Raw genomic sequence first — 23,014 nt, 5'->3', positions numbered from 1 at the left:
ACGGGGGCAATGCCCCGGGTGGGATTTGTCCCCAGGGGCGGTCGGGGCACAACAGGAGCTGGCGGCTCGCTGGGAGCGGGATGCACCAGCGGCTCCCCTGCTCCAGGCCCCAGGGATGCATCCCGCTGCGGGGACGGAGATCACCCTCCCTCGGGGTTTCCTCGGGATTCTGCTTCCCTGGGCAATTTCCCCTGCCTTTGTGCCTCAGTTTCCCCGTCTGTATCAAGGAAGGCGGTGAGGCTGATGGGTGACACGGGGAACCGGGGCAGCTCAGCGAGGGGATGCCGCGGATCGCTGGCTGGAAAACCGCCGCGGCTGCCAGCAGCGGGGTGACCCCAAACTTTCGCCCCCCCGAGCTCCGGGAGGTGCGGGTGCCCAGGGCAGGCTGCGGGCCAGGGCGCCCGGATCTGGGCCCGCACGCCGCCCCTGCTCGCCCTGCGCGCGTTTGCACAGCGGCTTAGGGAGCAAATATTGACCTTGCTCCTCGGGCGCAATCACGGCCGCTCCCGCCATCCGGCTCCCGCTGGGCGCTCGCCCCCGACGCTGCCATCTCCGGATAATCCCCCCCAGCGCCGCCGAGGCCCCGCACGGCGGCTCTGCTCCCCCAGACTCGGGGGTCCCCCAGCCCCGGCAGCTCTGGGGGGGTCCCGTGCGCTCCCCCAGCCCCCCGAGCCCCGCGGCGGGCGCGCGGCCTGGACACGGCCTCGCGGAAAACTCCGGCTTTGGCTCCGTCGCGCTCCCTGCGGATGGGGCTTCGCGGCTGCTGGCACCACGGCCCCCCGGCCGCTGAGGCCCGGGATGAGCGCGGGGGCCCCATCCTGCCTCGACGACCCCCCCCGAACCCTCCTGCTGGGTGGGGGGGCCCCCCTGTGGGTGCTGCGGGGGGTGGGCGAGATGGGGGAGCGTGTGCGTGCGCTGCAGCTGTGGGTGCGGGTGCGGAGGGTGTCGGAGGGTGTCTGTGGGTGTGCGTGGGTGTGCACAAGTGTGCACGAGTGGGCGTGGGTGTGCAGAGGCGCGGCCGCGCAGCATTACAGCGGCCCAGGCAGCCCTACTGAGCAGCGGGGGTATAGCTCAGTGGTAGAGCATTTGACTGCAGATCAAGAGGTCCCCGGTTCAAATCCGGGTGCCCCCTTCTTTTCTTTTTTCCATGTTTCCTTCCTTTTTTCCCATGTTTCGTTCCTTTTTTCCATGCTTCCTTTCTTTTTTCCATGTTTCCTTCCTTTTTTCCATTTTTCCTTTCTTTTTAATTTTTCTTTCTTTTTTAATTTTTTAATTTTCTTTTCTTTTTTATTTCTCCTTTCTTTTTTCCATTTTTCTTTTCTTCTTCCATTTTTCTTTGTCCTTTTTTCTTTTTTCATTTTCCTTGCTTTTTTCATTTTCCTTTCTTTTTTCCATTTTTCCTTTCTTTTTTCCATTTTTCCTTTCTTTTTTATTTTTCTTTTATTTTTTCCTTTTTCCTTTCTTTTTTCATGTTTTTATTTTCCTTTCTTTTTTTTCATCTTTCCTTTCTTTTTTATCTTTCCTTTCTTTTTTCATCTTTCCTTTTTTCCATTTTTCCTTTCTTTTTCCATTTTTCCTTTCTTTTTTCATTTTTCCTTTCTTTTTTCATTTTTCCTTTCTTTCTTTTTTTTCATTTTTCTTGGGGGGGGGGGATGATCCCCCTTTTTCCCCACCCCTTTTATTTGCTCCCCAGCCCCCGTGGCAGCACGGGGAGGTCGCGTCCTGCTGCCCCCCGCTCCCCGCAGCCTTGGCCGTTCCCCCCGGGGCCTTTCTCTTGCAGAAGGACAGATCCAGCTCTCCGGCAGGGACCCCCCAGGGCGGTGCCCCCCGCTCCAGCGTTCTCTGCTCGGAGCAGCCGCAGGGCCCCGCACCGCTCCCGCACCCCCCAGCTTTGGCCACGGGCTGGGGCACGGGGCTGGGGGGGCCGGCGTCGCTCCCCAGGCCTCAGCACACGGCGCATCGCTGCGGATTCTGCACCCTCCCCCTGCCCTGGCACCCGCGGTGCCCCGGCCCCCCTCACCCGGGGCTGAGCCCCCTCCCAGGTACCAGGGATGGAGGGGCTGAGGTGCAGCCTGGGGCCCCCCAAAACGCTGCCCCAGTCACGGTGTGGCCAGAAGCCAGCGTGGCCGAGCACGGGGCTGGCGCGTTGGGCTGCTCCTGGGGCTCAGCTGACCCCCATCACCCTGTGACCCCCACCCAGTGACCCCCACCCTGTGACTCCTACCCTGTGACCCCCACCACCCTGTGCCCCCCACCCTGCGACCCCCAGCCCCCCGGTAACAATGCTCCTGCCGCAAAGGGCAAAGACAGGGGAGTGGAAAGGCGACAAACGCTCGTGCTGCGGAGACGCATCCCCTTGCGGGTTTGCTGATGGGGGGACCCGGGTGGGGCGAGGGGTGGGAAGGGGTGCTGGGCCCCCAAACAGGGTGGCTGCGATTGCCCCGCAGCCACTCTGGCAGCTTGTGGGGACATGCACGGCCACGTGCTGGCTTTTGGGTCCACGTACCCCTGTGGGGCTGGGGGGCTCAGCCCGACCCCGGGCTGCCCACGGTGGGCGGCCAGACCCCCCGCCTCGCTGCTCTTCCCCCCGTTGCTGGGGGCCAGGGGGCCCCTGGCTCAGCACATGAGGCGCGATTTCCCTCCAGGGAGGGGAGGGAGAGGGGGCTCGCGGCAGCCGCCAGCCCTGCCCGGGACAGGGGGGACGCTGCCCGAGCCCCGCCAGGTGGGGGGGCCCTGCTGCCGGCTCCGCTGTGCCCCCAGCTCCATCCCCATCCCGGCTCCATCCCCATCCCGGCTCCATCCCCATCCAGGCTCCATCCTCAGCCCCATCCCCATCCCCATCCTGGCTCCATCCTGGCTCCATCCCGGCTTCATCCCCATCTAGGCTCCATCCTCAGCCCCAGCTCCATCCCCATCCCTGTCCATCCCCATCCCGGCTCCATCCTCATCCCCATCCCCATCCCCATCCTGGCTCCATCCCCATCCTCATGCCCATCCTGGCCCCATCCTGGCTCCATCCCCATCCCCATCCCGGCTCCATCCCAGCTCCATCCCCATCTAGGCTCCATCCTCAGCCCCAGCTCCATCTCCATCCCCGTCCATCCCCATCCTGGCTCCATCCCCATCCCCATCCTGGCTCCATCCCCATCCTCATCCCCATCCCGGCCCCATCCCGGCTCCATCCCCCATCCCCATCCCCATCCCCATCCCCATCCCGGCTCCATCCCCATCCCCATCCCCATCCCCATCCCCATCCCCATCCCCATCCCCATCCCGGCTCCATCCCCGTGCCCATCCCCATCCCCATCCCCATCCCCATCCCGGCTCCATCCCCATCCCGGCTCCATCCCCATCCCCATCCCGGCTCCATCCCCATCCCCATCCCCATCCCGGCTCCATCCCCGTGCCCATCCCTCCCCACCCCCGGCCCCACCCCCGGCCCCACCCCCGGCCCCACCCCCGGCTCCCTCCCGGGCTCCGGTTCCCGCTCCCGCTCCGGCTCCGTGCGCGGCTCCCGGGGGTGCCGGCCCATGGCGGGGCGCTGAGCCCCCCCCCCCCCCAAACCCCCCAAGCCCAGCAGAGCCGGGGCCGAGCGGGGCCGCCGCCCCCACCATGCTCTGGGGGGGCCTGATCCTGCTCTGCCTGCTGCGCGGGGCGCTGGGCGCGCCGGGCCCGCGGGGCGCAGGTAGGGGGGGCCGGGGGGCACGGGGGGGGGGCTGCGGGCGGGGAGATCCCGGGGGGAGCCCCGGGAGTGCGGCTCCGGGGCGGGGGGGGCCGGGTGCGCAGCGCCGTGCACAGCCCCGGGGAGCGGTGTGCCCGCCCGGGCCCCGCCGGGGGTGCGGTGGCCGCGGTCCCGCGTGGCCGTGGGCAGCGGGGGGGGGGTCCCGCCTCGCCCGGGGTCGTCTGTGTGCCCCTCTGCTGCCGCGCTCCCCGGGGTGGGCTGCGCTTTGGGGGGGTGGAGGGGGTCTTCGTGTCCCCCTGGGCACGCAGGTGCGTGTCACGCTGCACCCCACGGCCGCCTGCACCCACGGTGCCCACCCGCGGCGCGGGAGCTGCCGTGGGGGTCCCCCTCTCCGCCCCGCGTCCCCCTGCAGCCCTGGTGTCTCTGCACTGGGGGGTGCCCGGACCCCCCCAGCCACGCAGGGCAGCCCTGGGGTGGAGGGGGGGGCTGCAGCCCCGCTGCTGGGGTGCCCCCACCCGGGATTCCCCCACCCGGGGCACCCCGTGGTGCTGGCCTGGCTGTGGGCGCAGCCGTCCGGCGGGATTTTGGGGAAGATGCCGGAGCCTCCGTGGGGGGCTCGGTGGAGCCCTGCCTGCGGGCCAGGCTCCGCTCCCTGGGGCCCCCCAGAGCTCCCAGCAGCAGCGAGGGGCTGGGGCCCCCCCGTGCCCCCGGGGAAGGTGAGCACGACCCCCAACCACAGCCCCCCTCTCCCCGTCTGTCGGCAGCGGGGTGCGTCCCGCCGGCTGCCAGCTCAGCCCCGCTCCCCCCCTGCCTCAGTTTCTCCTCCTGGAGGCGTTTGGGACAGAAACCAGCCCCACAGGACAGCTCAGGGGGGGCCCAGGAGCTCGTTAGGCAGCAATTAGCTCCCTTCTCCCCCGGGGACCCCGGGCTGAAGGCGGGAGCCCCCTCCGAAGGGCGAGGGGAGCAGCCTGCGGCCCCGCTGGCTGTTTTTGCTGTCCCACTCGCTGGGGACAGACGTCCCGGCGCTGTCCCTGCCCGTGGGTGAGCGTGTGCCGTCCGCACCGCCTCCGCCTGTGCCGAGCTGCCAGGAAATCTCATGAATCTCTGCAGATTTGGTCCCAAATGGCTTTTTCATCCCCCCCCCCCCCTCCACTTCCGACGCTGCGCCGTTTCCAGCCTCCACTCCCCAGAGCTGGAGCCGGGCAGGGGGAGTCGCAGCGGGGGGGGGGACGACAAGGGACACCTTTCTTTTGGAGATGGATGCTTGGAGTCCGCCCCGGCACCCGCGTGCCAAACCAGCCCACAGGAAGGGACCGATGGCTGGGGACACCGAGGACGTGGCCACGCTGGTGCCCTGTTGCTGAAGCCGCATCTTCCCCATCCCCGGGGCCTCGCGCTGCTCCCCGCGTGCTGGCGTGTGCGGGGTGCGTGCCGAGCCGGGGGGGCGTAGGTGTTTTGCCTCCTTTCACCCCTCCATCCCAGCTCCTCCCCTGCCCGTGGGTGTCTGTCACCCGTCCCTGCACCCCGTGGCCGTCCCTGACCCGAGAAGCCCTTCCCTGCGTCTCCATCATCGCGGCGATGCTGCTGGGCAGGGCTGAGACCCCCCAAACTCGCGTCACCTACGCAGAAGCTGCCTCGCTGGGGGGAGAGGGCTGATCCCAGCCCGCAGGCGGGTGCCCTCCCAGTGTGCGACCCCACTGACCCATCCCTGTGCCCCCCCAGGACGCCCCCCCGGGAGCCCAGCGGCGGGCGAAGGGCGGCGGAGAGCTCAGGAGACCTCGCCGGGGACCGAGGGGACCCGCATCAGCCAGGACCTGGTGGGGGGCAGCCTGGCCATCGACACGCTGCCGGCCAACGAGACACGGATCGTGGTGAGTCGGGACCCCTGCCGCCACCGCCGGCTGCCCTCCGCCTGCCCCGAGGCAGGATCCGGCCAGCGCCCGACCGCCGAGAGCTATTTGCAGGCTGGGCAGGGAGCTGGTGGAGATGCTGGCTCTGATTTAATGCGTGGAGCCGGATCCCGGCAGCCCGGAGGGTAATTACAGCCCAGCGCGGAGGTGGCCGTGCCCTGGGGATTGCTCGGAGCCCTGCGGCCGTCCCTGCCCGCGAGCCCTGCCAGGTCCCAGGGGCGTGCCAGGGCCATCCCTGGGCCGAAAAGCCGAGGATGCTTCGCTTGCCGCGATGCCACGTGTGCAGCGGGGACGATGCTGCCGAGCTTACGGGGCTGAGCGGGCTCGGGGCCGTGCCGGGGCGAGGGGGCTGTGCGGGAATCGCAGGGGCTCCGGCCGGGGAAGGCAGCAGCCTGCGCCGCTGCTAACGAGCTCCTGTAGCAGCAGTGGCACCTCCTGGGAGATGTCTCTTGGTTCTCCCATCCCGGCTGTGCCTAATTACCTGCCCTCAATTAGCTCCTGGTTATTTGTGGCGGGGCTGTGGGTCCCTTGGCAGCTGGGGGGAGTTTGCCCAGCTCCGAGGTCTCCGGGTTGGGGAAGGGGATGTGTAGCCATGGCTGAGGGTGGTTTCTGGTGGAGGATGCGCTGGCCGTGGTGAGTTGTCCTGGCATTTTTGCCAGCAGCTGGTTGTGGATTCGGTGGAATTAGTGCTCCCATCGCGCGGCGTGCAGGGGAGAAACAGCTGTGGCTCCTTCCACTCCGCTCGAGCTCCAGCTTGGCCTTGCTCGTTGGCCATCGGGGATGGAGAGGGGCCAGAAGCCAGAAAAGTCCCTGATGTGGAAGTGTTTAAAAAAAAAAAAAAACCCCAAACCCCAAACCAGCCCAAAACCACCGATGGCCACCATGGCATTTGGAAATGCCGGGGAGCCACAGGGAGGGTGCGATGGCGCTTGTGGTTCCCAGGAGGAAAAGGCAGCAATTTCCTGGGGCTCGGCGCTGTCGGGGGGCTCGGAGCGTCCCCCCTCCCGGGAGCGGGGCCACGTTCAAGGTCAGGGACGCTGCTCCCCGCTGCGCATCGCTGCATCTCGCCGTGTCCGACCTGCAGAAGGTGTGATCCTACCTCTGCAGCCTGGGGTCCGGAGGGGTTGCCCCTCTCTCCCCCCCAAAACGTTCCAGGTTTTGGAACCTGGGATGAAGAGGGGCGTGATGCTGGGCAGCACCGCTGTCGTCCCCTGCCCCGAGCTCTGCCCCACGGCGGCTGTGCCCTCCGCTTGTTCTTGTGTCCAAAAAATTAAGAGCTTAATTCCCGCTGTAACCAAAGCAAGGTGACGGATTAGGACATCCTAATGAGTCAGCGGTGAGGTCAGGAGCTCGGCAGCCAGCTCCTCCGTGCTCCCAGCCCTGCTTATTCCCCCCCCAGTTTATTTGGAAGACGTTGGGAAGGCATGGGGCGGGGGGACACGAGGGCATGGGAGGTTTTGTCATTTGTCACCCAGCGCTGGCCTGTCCCACATCCCGGGGGGCTTCCGGAGCCTTTGCGTGGGCCCTGCGTGCTGGGGTGCAGCAGGTACTGACACAGCCTTCCCCGTGCCTCAGTTTCCCCATCCGTCGGGAAGGGAGGACTCTGGGCTGCAGCAATCCCTCTGCGCTCCGGGAGAGAGAAGGGGCTAGGACAGCCGTAGGGGAGAGCTAGGAAAGCTTTCCTTGGAGCCGGGGCTTACCCAGGAGGCAGAGGAGCACAGCGGCTCTCCCTGAACTTTGCTGAAGCAGAAAAAATTACGTTACAGGATTTTTCTAATAGCGCTTTATTCCTTGCGACTCCCGCAGACCTGCAGTTGGTCTCTGGGGAATAGCACAGGGCTGGTCAAAGCCGGGGGGCTTTGCTTTCTCTTTTTTACCCCCTCCAACCTGTAAATCCTGGGCTGCTGGCTCCCTCCCTGCCTCCGGTGCCCGGGCTCACGTGCAGGGAGCGGGTCTGGGAGCAGGTCCTGGGATCAGCCGGGGCAGGGGGAGCCGCAGGCAGGGGATTTTGGGGGGAAGGTGCTGGGGGCGAGGGGGAGCCGGGGGTCGGAAGGGGCTGAGCGGCAGAAGCGCAGCAGACGGGGACGAGCAGCGAGCGTGGCGGCACGCCAGGCGCTGGCGCGGAGCAGCGAAGGCGCTTTCCCGAGGAAAATTAAGATGCTTCCCGTCCTCCCCGCTGGCCTCCAGTGACAGGCGACGGCTCCCAGCTGTGTCACCGGCCGGCCGCACACCGGAGCCTGTCGGAGAGGCACGGTGCGGCCGGTGTGTCTGGGGCACGGGCTGTGCAGGGCAGGCTGCGCGGGAAATCGCTCGCTCTGCCGGTGTCCCCAAGGAGCTGCCCCAGCGCCGCGTGCGGGTCGCCAGCCGGGATGTGCATCCTTCGATAGATCCCTGATCGGTTCGAGATGGCTCTTGGCAGAGCTGCCGCATGGACCGCGCTCCGGTCTGCCGGGGAGAGGGGGCTCGGGGAGCCTGGGGTGCTGCTGGCGGCGTGGGAAGGCTGGGGGCTGATGCCCAGGGATCTCCTTGCTCCGTGTGAGAACAGCAAAGGGATCTGATCGCTCCCGCAGAGCCGGGCCCTATCCCGCGCTCCGGGGATGTCACCCAGGAGAGCAGCCCGTGCCCCGCAGAGCCCCAATCCCCCCGCCACGTCCCCCCATCCTCAGCCCCTTGCTCCCGCTCGGCTGGCGGCGGCGGCTCGGCCGCCTTCCCGGAGCTGCCTGTGCCAAGGTTAATCACTTCCTTTGGGCTTCCATGTCTCCAGTTGTTTGCTTCGCTTCTAGTGGTCACTTTAGCTGTAACTTGCAGCCCCTGGCTCTAGAGCAGGATAGTTTCTTTCCGGGAAGGTTGCATCTGCTGAAGGCTCTCGTGAGTCACATCTCTCTCGCGCCAGCCAGCCCGTCCTCTCTGCACTCAATCGGTCCCGTGGGTCTTCTCTGCACCTTCTCCAACCGCTCAGCGTCCTTGGCTGGCTTCGCGCGGGGTTCTTCTGTGCTGCGTTAATTGGTGCTTTGTGCCGAGATGGGATTCAGGCTCCCACCGGCTGTCCCGGCTGCTCTGAGCCGTGCCTGGGGGTTTGCATCTCCACGGAGCAAGCTGGGTAACGCTGTCCCCTGTCACCCTGTCCCTCCCCGGCTGCAGGAGGACAACCACAGCTACTACGTGTCGCGGATCTACGGGCCGGGGGATGCCCGCCTGAGGGGGCTGTGGGTCGACATGGCAGCGGGCAACAGGAACCAAGTGAAGATCCACGGGATCCTCTCCAACACGCACCGGCAGGCCTCGGTGAGCCCGCGGGGCTGTTCCGCAGCCGGGGGTGTCCCCTGGCTCTCCTCTCCCAGTGGGGATTTCCCGACGGTGGCACCTCCCCGTGACAGCCCAAGGGGAAGCGTTTGGTCTCCCCCAGCCCCAGCCCAGCGCTGAAGGGGATGAGCTTTGGGGACCGCGCACCCGCAGGACCCTCGCTCCTGTCCCTCTCCCACCCCTCCGTGCACCGGCCCCAGGAGCTTGCTGCAAGCCAGGGCAGAGCCGGTGGGCACGGACCCGTCCCCCCGCATCCCCAGCAGGCGTTTTTCCAAGGGCTGAGCGCAGTTCTCACCCCATCTCCCTCCCGCAGAGAATCGTCCTCTCCTTTGACTTCCCCTTCTACGGCCACCTCCTGCGGCAGGTCACGATAGCGACGGGCGGTGAGTCGGGATGGGAAGGGGTGCCTCAGTCGGCGTTCCCGCGGTGGGAGGGCTGGACACGGCTCTGGGGCCGGCTCTAACCTCGCCCCGCATCCCAGAGCCCGGGGAGCTCAGACAGAGAGGGGGCTGCAGCCCTTCTGGCTTTCTCCCTCCACCCCAAATCTAACCCCTGCCCTGCTGCTGCTGCTCAGGCAGTCGGGTGCTGCTGGTGCCCCGGTGTCTGCAGCAGTTGAGGAGCTGCAGGGGATGCAGAGGGGTCACACAGCCCTGGAGAAAAGCCAGGAGGGGATGCCGAGGGTAAAAAAAAAAAAAAAAAAAAAAAAAAAGGGATGGGTGAGCCAGGGCAGTGTGGTGGGAGGTCAAAAAGAGGGAGGGAGCATCCCGGGGTGGTGGAGGGGAGCGTGCGCTGCTTCATCCCCCTCTGCTCGCTCAGGTTTTATCTTCATGGGGGACGTCATCCACCGGATGCTCACGGCCACGCAGTACGTCGCACCCCTCATGGCCAACTTCAACCCCAGCTACTCCCGCAATTCCACCGTCCAGTACTTGGACAACGGTGAGCCCCGCTCCGGCTGGCCCCCGTGCAAGCCGGGGCGGCTGCCGTACGTGCAGAGCAGCAGCCAGCCCAGCTGCCCGCTCCTTCCTCGTAGAACTGGGCAAAGCTCAGCTCTCTGGAGCAAACGGAGGGGCCGGAGCCAGGTGAGGGTGTGGGGAAGGGGAGCCCAGGGCAGCAGGGGCTGTTCGGCACCTGGGGGGGCTTTGGGTAGGGGTGACCGGGATGTTTGGCAGGAGCTTGTTCGTGGGTCTGCTTAGAGCGGCGTGCTGGAGGTTGCGGGGTGAGATGACTTGCAGCTTCACTGGCAGAAGAGGACTGGTCAGGCTGTTGAGATGTGGGGCCAGGAGAGATGAGAGGACTGATCCACTCTGGTATCTCCCCCAGGGACGGTTTTTGTGGTGCAGTGGGACAAAGTCTACCTTCAGGGGAAGGAGGACATGGGCAGCTTCACCTTCCAGGCGGCCCTGCACAGCACTGGGAGAATCGTCTTTGGGTACAAGGAGGTGAGGGATGTTTCTGCTGGGGAAGGCACGGCCGGAGGTTCCCTGAGGGGGATCTCTGTGGGTCTGGGAGGGGATCTGGTGTTGTAACTGTTCACACAGTGAGTCTGGGAGTTCCCAGTGCCACCAAAGCGCTGGAGAGCTCTGCAGCAGCACCAGGAGCCTGGGCAGGGCTGGGGTCCATCACGCCCTCTCTCCCCGGCTGCAGATCCCCGTGCCGGTCCTACAGATCAGTGCCACCCAGCACCCCGTGAAAGCTGGCCTCTCTGATGCCTTCATGATCCTCAACCCATCTCCCGATGTGCCTGGTGAGTTGCTGCACTTGAGGAACTGGGGGAGGCGGCTGCTGGGGCAGGGGAGCGGCTCATCCCTCCCTTGGGGATGCCAAGGCCCCCCTGGCATCGCGGCTGGGAGAGGGGGCAGACGGGGAAGGAGAGATGAGACGTTCTCATCTTTGGGCACCTCAAGACATGAGGATGCGCTGGTTGGATTCATGGCAAAGGGGCGTGAGGAGGTGTGCGGGGCTTGGCTGCATGGGTGCTCCTCGTGTCCCACATCCCCTGGTGCATCTCTCGCGGGGGGCATCTCTCGCAGGGGGCATCTCTCGCGGGGGGCATCTCTCGCGGGGGGCATCTCTCCATGGCCAAGACCATCGCGCAGCCTTGTGCTCTGGGTGGCCCCTGAAGGTCAGCATGGCCCCCGCCCACAAACACTGTGTGCTTTGGCGATGCGCTGCAGGCAAAAGGGCTTCGTGCTTCTCGCCCAGTGCGTTCAGAATCGCTGTGAGCAGCCAAGTTATTGCTTCCCTGATTTCCAGCTGATGAGGAGGAGGAGGAGGGGAATAACGGTTGCAAACCAGGCTGCAGACAGACGAGAGGCTTGCGGGGTGCGGGGTGCCTCGTTCCTACGGGCGTGGGGGTTTAGGGGAGCCTACGAGCCGCACCGCTGCTGCTCTGGACTGTCCTTGAATGCATAGTGTGGCACAGGCGCTGCATGGCTGCTGCGGGCAGGGCTGGGATCTGCACCTGCAGCGGCAGGACGTGGGGATGGCTACATACATGTCCGCATGTTTATTCCACATGTGCCGTGAGCTGCAGGCATGGGGTGAGCTCGCCAAAAAGGCTTTCCAGCCTCTCCCATCCCCTCTTGTCATGAGGAGCCCAACCTCGCTCCTGCCTCCCCGCGCTGCACCCGGCGCAGTTGCTTTTCCCTGTTATTTATGGAGCCTGCCATCTGGCCCTCATTTATTACCCATTTACAACAGTTTGTGTAAAAAAACCTTGGCCAGGCTGGATGGTGCCTCCCCTCCCCGCCCCGCCAGCCTGCCCCTCGCCAGGCTGGTGCCCTCCATCCCCATGGGCTTGCTGACCCCTGCCTGCACCTCCTGCCTGCCCCGGGGGCGTGAGGGGCAGCGGGTGGAGAAGAAATGCAAGAACCGGGGCATGGAAAAACCTAATGAGGTGAAGATACAAGGTTTGAAGGGAAGGAGAGGAGGGGGTAGGAGGGGAGGGTGCTCCGTCCTGCTCATCTGCTGGTCTCCAGGTGTGGAGCAGAGCAGCGAGGGGCCGCAGCCGTGCTGGAAGGACAGGTTCCATTATCCTCGCAGGGGCACCAAGCCAGAGAAGCATCTTGGCTGGTATCACCACGTCAATGAGCGGCAGATGCTGGGGGAAAATTTGGGAGAAGCCTGAAGCCAGGATAGACCCCTCTGGCCCCCGGGATGAAGGGGAAAGAGAAGGAAGGGGGCAAGGCATGAGGGAGATGGGGGAAGGAGGAGGCTTTGGGGGGAAGGCGGCTGCCAAGCAGGAGCCCGAGGAGCGGTGTGGAGCTCTGGGCGAGAGCTGTGCATGGGGGAGGCTCGCAGCCCCGTGAGTCACTGACGAGCAATGTGTTGTGCAGCTTCGTGTTTGTTTAGAGTGATGCCGGACTGGACCACGTCCATCTTGGGAGTCTCTGGTCAGGGAGAGGGGGACAGAGCTCCAAGCTCCTCCTAGCAAAACAGGGAAGAGGAGATCTGTGCCCAGCACCCCGCCTCCCCCCCAGCACCTCCTGCATTGCTTCTCCTGCAGCCCGACAGCTGCCGTACGCTGTCCTCTCCCACAGGAATGACCCCAAGACCTGGGGCACCTTTGCCTTTCAGCTGGCAGTCAGCAGCAGCCCCACAAGCTTTCCCCGCACAGGCTGGGATTCACGCGCGGGGTAAACCCCTTTGCAGGATGGGGAAGGGCGCGCAAGGCGGGCTTGTGCCCAGTCTAAAGCCCAGGCTCCGTGTTTCAGAGTCCCGCCGTCGGACCATCTACGAATACCATCGCGTGGAGCTGGACACCAGCAAGATCACCAACATGTCAGCCGTGGAGTTCACCCCGCTGCCCAGTAAGTCGGACAGGCTGACGTGGTGCCCCGGAGCGTGGTTCTCCCTCCCGTGGTTTCACCCAACAGCTACAACAGCCTCCTGTTTACAGACAAAGGGGAAGCCAAGGCTGGAGGAGGCAGGTTCAGTGTGTGCTGGAAGGGTGTGTGGCTGCCATCCATCACCCGACGGCTGGGATCCTGCTGGTGCCGTGGATCCGGAGCCACGGAGGGAGGGTGTGCCATCGGCCAGGGTACAGCTCGCCCCTGCTCCGGGGTCCCCCAGTCATTCTGCCTTTGTGAGAAGGTCTGCGCATGGCTGTCGCTGAGCGTCTCGTACGTACAGCCCTGGCTGGGTTTATCAGCGCAGAGTCAACCTCAGCCAGCAGCAAATCCCACACGCGTGCCAGCCTGGCTGCTCCGCAGCCGAGACGGAAGCCTGGGATGCGGCAAAGCTCAGCTGGCAGGGGAGAAGCTGGTAAAGGAGGGATCTGCAGGCGAGGACACCTTACCTGGTTTGCTCAGCCCTCCCCAACTAAGTGACGAGAGCGGTGGTGCCAGCCGCGATGTCCTGGGAGCGATGTGCTGCGGTCCCGAGCTGCGCTCCGTGCTGCTCTGCCAGCGCCTTCCTTGTGCGCAGCTGAGTCGATGGCTCTTGTTGCTCCCCAGTAGATCCCCCCTCACCCCGGTACGTTGATTCCATATTTCCTGCACTGACAGCTCTTCCCACCTGTCCAGCCACTGAAACTCCTTCTCTTTGCTCCATAAGCTGCAGCTAATTTTGCTGGACGCTGGTTCACTTCAGGTCTGTCTATAAGACATTTTTCTACGCCTCCACACTCAGATGAAATTTCTTAAGGATCCTGTTAAATAGATACATTTTTAGTGTTCAGATCCAAGGACACATGTGCACGAGGGAAAGTTGTCATGCAGTCCATAAATACAGAGCAGAGAGTAAATCTGTCACAAAGATACCAAGGTTATGCATTTAAACGGTCTCCCCAGGGTATTTTATGACAATTTTAACAGCAGGCAGGGTTATTGCAAAGCAGATCATAAATAAGCATTCTGCAATATTTTTTTTTCTTTCTCCTTAAGACTTGCTATTTTGTTTTTCCCCAGCAGCTAGGGTAGCTGAGAGCAGTATCTTCAGAGGAGCCACAGAGCTAGAGAGAGCTAGACTACACTTCTTCTTCTGGGGGGTTAATTTTTAGCCTTATTCAGGTCAGAATTGGATGAACTGGGTTAGCCTCTGCCTCTTCTCCAGAGCTCCTCGCTCGCCCGCTGCCTCCACATGGCAGCTCCTCGGGAAAAGCTCCGGACGGGAGAGTGGAGGAGGTGAGGACTGGAGGACACCAGAAGAGCGTAGGCAGCCCAGGCCTGGGGCAGCAGCAGTGGTGGGTTTGCTCAAGTGCGAGGGGCAGAACAGGGAGCCCACGGATGGAGAAGCAATGGAGTGGCTGGGTCAGGATGGAGGTGTGGTGGCGTGCCGGGTGGGCTGGGGATGCTGCTGCCTTTCAGATCCTGTGCACTGATGCAGGATGTGAACCTCTCGTGTTCTGCCTTCATCACTTGGTGTTTCACAGCACCGCATCAGCTCGCGGGCTCTGTCATTGTGGGCTGTCAGGGACTCCCGAGGGGCTTGTTAAAACTGCTGGTTTCCTGGACTTCTTTTGCAGACATCGCTTGGCCATCTTTTCTAGACAGGGTGACAAGCAAACGGTGGTACTCTACAAGCAGCGAGTCCTCTCCAGTGTAGAGATACTCGCAGAACTGCTTAGTATGGACATAGCAACAGAGGGTTAAACTGTTCGTGTTGCTCCCTTCCTTCTGAGAAACACCCTCTGTACAATAAGAAATGGCGTAAGTCTCAGATGCGTTTTAATTCCCAGCTAAACAGAATGGGGAGACGTTTACAGATGGACTGGGAGTCCACGCCTGCTAGAGAGGCGCTGCCTGGTCCTGCAGGTCCATTGCAGAGAGAGGGTGGGCGAGCGACTCAGCTGTGGATGCTGGTTCCACCCGTGCCACCAGCTTTCGGCCCGTGCCCCCTCGTGCCCGCGCAGATGCTGGCGCATCGCTGGTACGTCTCTCCTCTCTCTTTTGCAGCTTGTCTCCAGCATCAGAGCTGTGAAATGTGTGTGACCTCGGAGCTGACCTTCAACTGCAGCTGGTGTCACGTCCTGCAGAGGTAGCTGGGATGAGTTCCCTTCCCACCTCTTCTCTTGCTAATGTTTCTATAGCTGGGAGAGCAAGTGCAACTCCAGGTCCGATGCCTGTATCAGGTTTTATTGTTATTTTCCTGGTTTTGTTGGGGTTGGTTTTTTTTTTTTTGGTTCCTTTTTGGTTTACCTACATGCATAGTCTCATAGCCAAGGTTAAGAGGTGATCTGATCTCCAGTTACAAGCCATTGAAAGGAGACATTTCCCGAGGCAGGGGTTCTTGGTCCTAAAGTTTTGCTGCAGCAGCTGGAACAAGTTGAAACCAGAAGCAAGACTCAGATTTTTGTCAGCGAGATTAAACGCGGGGGAAACTTGTCCTGACTTCGGCTGTGATTTCAGACAGAAGTGCAGGGTGGGGAGGCTGGGACACGCTCAGGTCTGAAGGACAGCAGGGAGGTCACAGAGCCGGGGATGCTGGACAGCTGCAGGGGACCAGGTCCTCTTTGTCGGGGATGAGACACAACGAGGGTGGGGAGCACTTGCTGCTTTTCTAGGGGCAAAGAGAGGATCTGGGGGGCCGGGGCTGGCCCCGCTGCTGTCCCAGCCATGCAGCCATCCTGCTCCGTGCTCTCCTTCAGCTCAAGCAGCGCGATACGGAGCACGAGAGAGTTTAATGAGATTTCGCTGAAATATTTATTTAGAGCTAGCGGCAGGGGAGAGGACCCAATAACACAGATCCTCGCACGCGGCACGGGGACAGCCGCGCTTGGGAAATGGCCGGCTCTGCCAGGAAGGCACGCAGGCTGGCCCCCTTCCCCAGCCGCCTCCTGCAAGGGCAGCCTTGCCTCGCCCCGGCATCGCTCGCAGGGCACCTTTACTCCTCCTTTCTGTAGCCCTTCCCTCGCTACGCTCAAGACTTGCGCCCTTCCCTTACACGCAGCCATTTCAGCAAAGTTATGAGCAGGGCAGCTGGGACAGGGAAAGATCCTGTGACATCAGCAAAGTGACCCTATAAATCAGCGTTGATTCACTGCCTTTCAGTGGGCTGGCACACAACCCGAGCCAGGGGAACATCATTTTTCAATGACAGTTGCTCAGTGGTGGCTTCAGATCAGAGAATATTACGCTCTCGCAGCTGAGAGAGATGCGTGAAACCAGATGTGGCTTTGGTAGCAAAAGCAAGCCCAGGATACAGTGGCTTAGTCTGGATCGTGTTTGGGTTGAAACCCCAGGGTTCAAGGACTTCGTCATTCTGCTTATTCCAAACTCATGGTGTTTGCAAACCCCGTCTTCCAAAATCCAAGTCGCTGTTGCTGACGTTTGCTCTTATCGCTTGTAGTACGGTGACTTCTTGATGTGTTGGCTAAAAGCCGTGCTCCCTGCAGCCGTAACTCCATACCGGCAGCTCGGTCCCGAAGAGCTTAGGTTACAAACGGAAAGTACAAATGGCGAGCGTGGCGGAAAGTACAGGCTAGAGCAAGCCTACCGCTATCTTGTTGGCTTTCAACCAGGTTGGTTTTGCAAAGCCAACATGATCTTTCCCAAGGAAGTTGGTAGGGTGGCTTCCAGGGTTTGAGCTTGTATCCTGAGTCCAGCTCAGTGATTTAACCCCAGAGTCCTCTCACTTGTCTTCTGGACAGTGGAGTTTGTATTTTTGCTTTTGCTGAGCCTGTAATCATTACAGGAACTGTACTTTAAGCAAAGATCTCAGTGACTCAGCAGGACCTGAAGTTCTTCTTGGCTCTTCCTCTTTCACTGGCTGGTAGTTAGGTAATTAGTGCTTGTATGAGCTGAACCCCTGATTCATATTTTGGTAGTCTCCAGAGACTTTCCAAAGGTCAGAGTGCTATTTTATTCCCTCTGTTTCTGTAGAGATCTCTCTAGCTGGTGTTTTCCTGATGCCGTTTGTAATTTCTTTAATGTGTTTTTCCTGTGCAGATGTTGCTGGAAAAAAAAACCCTCATGGAGATCACAGCCTTGCCCTGGCACAGAGTCCAGGGAATGGAAACTCAAACTCAGCCTATATATTTTTCCTATTTCTCTGCTTCTCCGTTACCCTTGGAGAAGCGGTGTTGACCCTTTTCCTCCTCTGTGAAGAGGAACATTTGGGTCCTTCCAGCACAGCTGTACTGGAAACTCCATGTCTTTGGAGACCAACTTGTAGATAATCTTTCCAGTCCTCAGATATTTATTTGTCCAAATATCTGTACACAGCGCCCATCGGGGCAGCATTTGGGACTCTTCGGCAGCTTAGAAATCATTAACAATGCCACCCACACAGAGTGGGCAAATGAGCATTATTGTTGCTGTGTCTTCCAGGAATTCATCTGCCATAGGTTAATACTGCTTTTCTCCGCAGATGTTCCAGCGGCTTTGACCGATACCGTGAGGAGTGGCTGTCCTACGGCTGTGGTCAGAAGGTGAGACTGAGAGAAGAATTGGCTCTTTTAGGTCCTCTGCTAGGAATGATGCTGAACTACAGGAAAAACCATGGCCGTATCCCAGCTCAAAAAATTCACTCCCAGCTCCACTTGGCCCGTGCTGTTCTGGAGCAGGCTGAATAGCCCTTTAGTTATCCCTTTCCCATGACAGCAAGACCACTGATCTACTTAAGAGAGGCTGTCTCTGTTGGAATAGTTAAAAGATGGTCCATCTAATCCAGCGCTACCTGGTTTTGCCTTGCTGGTGGCTTGTTTCTGTGCTGGTCGATGTGGATGTTCAGTAAAGATGCAGAGACCTCCATAAGTTACCAAATGGTGCAATCTGAGTACAGTGGGATATTTTTTCCTTCACTTGCTGAAGCATGACTCTTACTCACTCTCAAGCATGAAGAAAATAGCCCTTGTGATTTTTTTTTTTTGTCCTTGTTAGCACAATTATCTCCACATTGGATAAACTAGTTTCTTTGTCTCAGAAAGATCAGCTCTAACAAAACATCTGTTTCTGCTTTGGGTTTTTTTTGTTGGGTTTTTTCTTCCCCCCACTGAAAACTCAGCTTTGTTCCCTGTTAACCAAGAGGGTTGAGTGAGGGAAAAGGAGGTCATAGGACCTCTCTAAGGTCATCCAGTGATGCAAGAAGGTCAGACTGTAGGACCTTGCCAGATCATCATAATTTGTCCCACTTAAGTGGTTCCCAAACTTCTCCTACTCTTCTCCAGCCTCCAGGTCACCCCTGCCCATACTTCTCCTGGCACTTCTGGACCATGACCCCTGCTTCCACTCCAGTGTTTGAATCCCAAGGGCTCGGCAGCCCTAAGCCTGGGAAGCAGAGTCCTCACCCCTGGTTCCCTGGCACCCTTGCTGGCAGAGAGCTAGGAAAAGTAGCTGTTCTTCATTTTCTTTCCAGTCAGATGAGAAGACCTGCAAGGATTTAGCAGAAGGCGACCGCTATTCAGCACCTCCTGACAGCTCTTTCTCACCGCTGGATGAAGATGTCACCACCTCCACGTCCTCGCTCTTCATCGACAGCCTCACTACGGAAGGTAGGGGCGGGTGGGGCGAGCAACTGTGGCAGGGACTCCCCATCCTCGACGCTTATCCCTGGAGAGGGCTCTCGCTCCGATGCCTCACAGAGCCAATTCATATCCCAATAAATACAATAACAAACCCACCTTTGACGCACAAGGGCAGGGTGAGCGCAGGAGGCAGTGGGAAGGAGAAGGAAGGGCAGCCTAAGAGGTGAGACTCGGAGTGATGTGGTAAGGGGAGAGATGAAAGCCTCTGGTGGGAAGAGTTTTACAGTCGCATCGCAGCCCTTTTAAGCATTTGTGAAGGTCAACAAGCAAGTAGTCCCTGGTGGACAGACTCCCTGGCATCATAACAGAGATTAATGCTGTATATAGGGGCTCACGCTTTTAACGTGCTTGGTTCTAGCTGGTGGCTCAGGGCTGCTGGTACTCTCAGACTGGCAATAATACAGCAGAGGCTTGTGATTGCCCTCTGCTCGGGAATGGTGTTCGTTCCAGCATAGGAAATCTCCAGATAAGGACCTGAGTTTCCCTCGAGACACCCATGTTCTAAAGCTTGATAATCCTATTAACACAGGGCTGGCTCCTCAGATCCTAGCGGCAGGTATCACTTCAATTTTGCTGCTTAATAGTCCCTAACGCAAACTGCTAATTAGAATAAATAGAAAGGAACATTAGTAATTGTCCTTCAGCAACGGGAAGGAGTTGGGGGGAGGAACGGAGCGCCTGGCTGACAGAGTTGACTTTGAAAGGAGCAATTAAAGGAAGGGGGAGTGTAACACCACCACTGAGATTATTTTCCAACTCATCGCCAATTCTTGGAAAAAGAACAAGAGGCTTTCTGTGACATAGTCAAGCATGAAGTTAATTTGTAATCTTGGAAGGAAACAAACAGCCAGCTGCATCAGGCAGTGAACTTTATCTGGAGAAGCACAGCAAAGGAACAAGCAAAGCAAAGGACTGGAGCCACCCCTCTGCATCCTCCCCAGCCAGCCCAGCTCGCTGGCTCTGCTCATGGAGATGTTTGTGAACTGACTCGCTGGTCGTGTGTCAGCGCTGCAGCTAGCAAACGTGTAAGCCAAGCAGTGAGAATTCTAGATCAGGATTTCAGCTGGACTCGTCAGGGTGGTGATGTGGAGCCCATCAAGACATAAAGCCTTGTACAATAAATATATCCTGGTTCTTCCAGAATGAGATGAAGAATGGAATCGGATTTTGGGTCCCCACGGAAGACATCTACAGCGTAACATCCCATTGATTTATTCGGGATGTATTAGCAGCGTGTTGCTGCAAATGCCATAGTCTGAACACAGACACCCGTAAGGGCTGGGGCCCCATCCAGCATTCAGTTATTGTTCTGCTTTGCACATATTTAAAGCCTGGTTTGCTCAGATGTTTGTGCTCCAGGTGCCACCTTTGTGAAGGAAGACAACAAACCATAAGCCGCGTGCTTTCGCTATTGTTGTTTTCTGGGGGCCTTCCTCTTCCACCAAACTCAGAGGTTTAACGCTGTCACTGGCCATGGAAATGCTGTGCAAGAGGTGTGTTCTGTCAGCGTCCCCGTTACAGGGATGAAAGCGGGTGGGAAGCATGCAGAATAGCATGGAAGGCTCCTCCTAACTTTATGGTTTTGCCTTTGTTTTCTTCTTTTAGATGATACGAAGCTCAATCAGTATGCAGGAAGCGAAGGTAAGCCCTTAATCTTCTCTCTGCCTGCTCACAGTCGTGCCAAGTGAAAACATGTTACACTGAAATCAAATGCACCGGGGAGTTGCGATCAGTCAGCGGAGTGGACGGGTGAAACTGAGATTGGAGGGATGTAATCAAGATAAGACGCCTGTTGTCCTTACCCTGATTAATACCATTTCAGGTAGTGGAAAGTGAGAGTCGGGACCAATCTGTTTTACCCTGATGCTGTTTGTCTACTTTTCCCACTTAGTCCTGCTGTGCAAACTAAGATGATGAGTCTTCTCTTTCTGTGTAATTCCGTTTCTTTGCAGTTTTTGCGTAGACACAAAGTCCTTTTTTTTTCTTTTCAATTTCCACAGCTGTGCCAAGGAGCAGTGTAAAATCCAAATTTAAAAAGTGTCCTTAGCCCAGCTCTGCCTTTTTCCTCTCTGTTCCTGTGAATCCTTTCTCAGTCCAAGTTTGTTCAGCAGCCCCAAGGGCAGGGAACCAAACTCTTGCTGTAATGCTTTTATTAATTTCAGAGTATGGGAAGGATCCGAGCCCTCTTCGCCTGATGTCAGATTTGCAAGAACTGCGGTCGTATGCAAACCGCAAGCCCATCCCTCTTACCTGAAAGCAGCTCAGGGAAGTTAAACTGGCTAAACTGGATGCAGGAGCAGTTCCTTTGCAGGCGTAGGGCCTTTGAAATGCACGTTCTTCCCAGTTTTAGCCAAATTGCTCCCCAACTGGCTGGTAACGTCACTGTTAATATATGCCACATCCACCCTCTGTAGCTCTGTGCAATTGCATATTCATAGCGGAGGACTGAGGGCAAGCTGGAGGGCTGTGGGTAAGACACACTGAGGACCCCGCTCAGCATATGGCTAATGGCTTTCTATCAGAGCGAGCAGCCAATATATAAAGAATATGGATTGGAGGGGGGGGTTACTGCATGGTGGTGGTTTAATCTTCTTTCAAACCAGCTACTGCTATCATCCGAAAGGGATGCTGGAGCTCCGACAGCTCCCCGGTGCATCTTCCCCTCTTGTTGAGGCTGACGGTAGCGGGCTAAGTTGCTCGGTCGTACGTGCAGAGCTCTGAAAGGGCTTGCCTTGCTCTTCTTCTCTGTCCTTTCTTTTACCGCCGTCTCAGCACAGTGCAAGACTCAACTGAATCCCTGTTTGCAGGTGTGGGAAGCAGCCTTCCTTCCAAGAAAGCGGGCGCCCCGATTCACACAGGTACTATCGTGGGGATCGTTCTGGCTGTGCTGCTCATTGCAGCCATCATCCTTGCTGGAATTTACATCAACAGCCACCCCACCTCCAACGCTGCCCTGTTCTTCATTGAGGTGAGTGGAGAAACTTATCCCTGGCCGGTTTGCTCTTCCTCTGCTATCAACACAAATCCCAGCCTTCTAGAGGAGAGCAGGGAACAAAGCGAAGAGGAGCGAGGAACTTTGATAGAGTTCACATCTGAGTTTCTTTTCATGGTCCTGCAGTCACAGCTAATCTCCCAACCTCCAGTGGGTGATGTTTTAAACTTAGGCTCTCTCCCTCCCACACTGTTTTATTTTGCTCCCTTTCACACGCTCCCTTTCACACATTGCCTTTTTTTTTTCCCCCATGCAACGTTAGACTCTTCCACCTGCTTGCATGAGCAGTCAACATGCAGCCTGGTTGGAGGGCTCAGTTGGAGCTATGACATAATTGAGATCACTGCCTTTTGAATTGCCCAGCTGGATTTTGTTGACTAAAATTGTCAGACTTTACTGATAGATGTCATGCCATCAGCTACTGTGTAAGTGGTGGTGTGAATGCTCTAAATGGAAGATTTTAATTCTCGGAAAGATAGGGGGTCCGACAATCTCCATCTGCTGTTAAAAGCCAGAAGACCGCTTGGTGTAGGATCCCGAGGCAGTCAGAAGTGGGCTGAATCCTGGCACAGGAGCTGCTGCGGAGGGAGTGAGCAACACTTAGCCCTCAGCCTTTACTTATCACTCGCTGGCTTTTTCCTAGAGCACTTGTCTTTCCTCCATCTGTCCTGTTTGCAGAGCCAGGCTTCAGAGAATTGATCTACATGGCCTCTACCAGTTTAGTACCCGAGCACTTGGCAATGCTTGATGCATTTGTCTTCACCCGGCTGAGGAGGGGCAACGCACTTGTCCCCCTTTTGCAGGTAGAGAGGAGACGCAGAGCGGACGTGTATGTGGTTGCACAGGAAGCCTGTGGCCATCCTTGGCTGCACAGGCCACCCTTGTTCTGAGGATGATGTGGGATTTTACTTAAAATTTCCATTTCCTCCCCTCTCCCCATTTGAACCTTATTAGTGGGTCAGCTCAGTAAGATCGATGCATTGTAATGAACTCTTTTAAGAATGAGGCGATTTTTTTTTTAAATTTATTTTTATTAATAAAAAGTCAAACTTTCACAAAGACAGGATTGTTTTTGTTTCAGGACCGAGTTTCCAATTTCCCTGCAGGCTTAGCGTGAAAGGCTCTGTCATAGCTTCTGATGGGTCTTTGTTTCTGTCCACAGCGAAGACCACATCACTGGCCTGCCATGAAATTCCGAAATCACACCAACCGTGCAACATACTCGGAGGTGGAGCCAGCCAGCCAGGAGAAGGAAGGCTTTGTCGAAGCAGAACAGTGCTGAGCGCTTCTCTCCCTGCGTCTCGAACCTCCCATGTCTCAAGTGTTGGAGTCTTCTGTTATTCTATTGCAAAGTCTTTCCCCTCTTGGAAAAGAAACAGCAAGTAGAGGAAAAAGACCCAATGGAGCATTTGAAAAGAATGAGTCAGGGCGCTGTGAGGCTGGGACTCGCCTGGATTCCTCACGGGACAGCAGAGCCTGCAGCGGTGGCGGTCAGTTGCGACATTGGACTCTGCCTGCAGCTCGGCACCAAAGCCCTGAATGTGGCGGCAGAAAAAAAGTGCAGTCAAAGTTTTGGTTTGGCGTGGGTTTTTTGTTTTGTGGTTGGCTTTTCCCCCCCGCTGTGTGTGGCTGACCTCTTCCCTCCTCCACCAGGAGTCTCA

The 23,014-nt window shown here is 58.9% G+C and overlaps 1 protein-coding gene and 1 non-coding gene across 2 annotated transcripts; both read left to right on the top strand.

Moving 5' to 3' along the window:
- The first annotated feature begins 1,060 nt into the window (after positions 1-1,060).
- On the top strand, positions 1,061-1,132 carry TRNAC-GCA (transfer RNA cysteine (anticodon GCA)). Its single transcript has one exon. It is a non-coding gene; the product is annotated as a tRNA-Cys (tRNA).
- A 2,480-nt stretch (positions 1,133-3,612) lies between these two features.
- Positions 3,613-22,635, top strand: PLXDC1 (plexin domain containing 1). Its single transcript, XM_075722823.1, has 14 exons — positions 3,613-3,685; positions 5,405-5,553; positions 8,734-8,877; positions 9,209-9,278; positions 9,712-9,834; positions 10,219-10,337; positions 10,543-10,642; positions 12,612-12,707; positions 14,793-14,874; positions 17,206-17,266; positions 18,193-18,328; positions 19,967-20,002; positions 21,169-21,329; positions 22,516-22,635. The coding sequence occupies exons 1-14, from the start codon at positions 3,613-3,615 to the stop codon at positions 22,633-22,635; spliced, it is 1,470 nt and encodes a 489-aa protein (XP_075578938.1).
- Positions 22,636-23,014: the final 379 nt, after the last annotated feature.

This window comes from Pelecanus crispus, chromosome 18 (genome assembly GCF_030463565.1).
Source record: "Pelecanus crispus isolate bPelCri1 chromosome 18, bPelCri1.pri, whole genome shotgun sequence".
In the NCBI taxonomy this organism is placed as follows: Eukaryota; Metazoa; Chordata; class Aves; order Pelecaniformes; family Pelecanidae; genus Pelecanus; species Pelecanus crispus.
The sequence above is the reverse complement of the archived record's forward strand: the minus strand, read 5'-3'. Positions and strand labels throughout refer to the sequence as shown.

Excerpts from the sequence above, each read along its gene's own strand:
- PLXDC1 (XM_075722823.1), top strand. The coding sequence starts at position 3,613 with ATGCTCTGGGGGGGCCTGATCCTGCTCTGCCTGCTGCGCGGGGCGCTG. Across the intron at positions 14,875-17,205 it reads TGGTGTCACGTCCTGCAGAG|ATGTTCCAGCGGCTTTGACC; the intron begins GTAGCTGGGATG and ends TTTTCTCCGCAG. Across the intron at positions 18,329-19,966 it reads CGACAGCCTCACTACGGAAG|ATGATACGAAGCTCAATCAG; the intron begins GTAGGGGCGGGT and ends TTCTTCTTTTAG.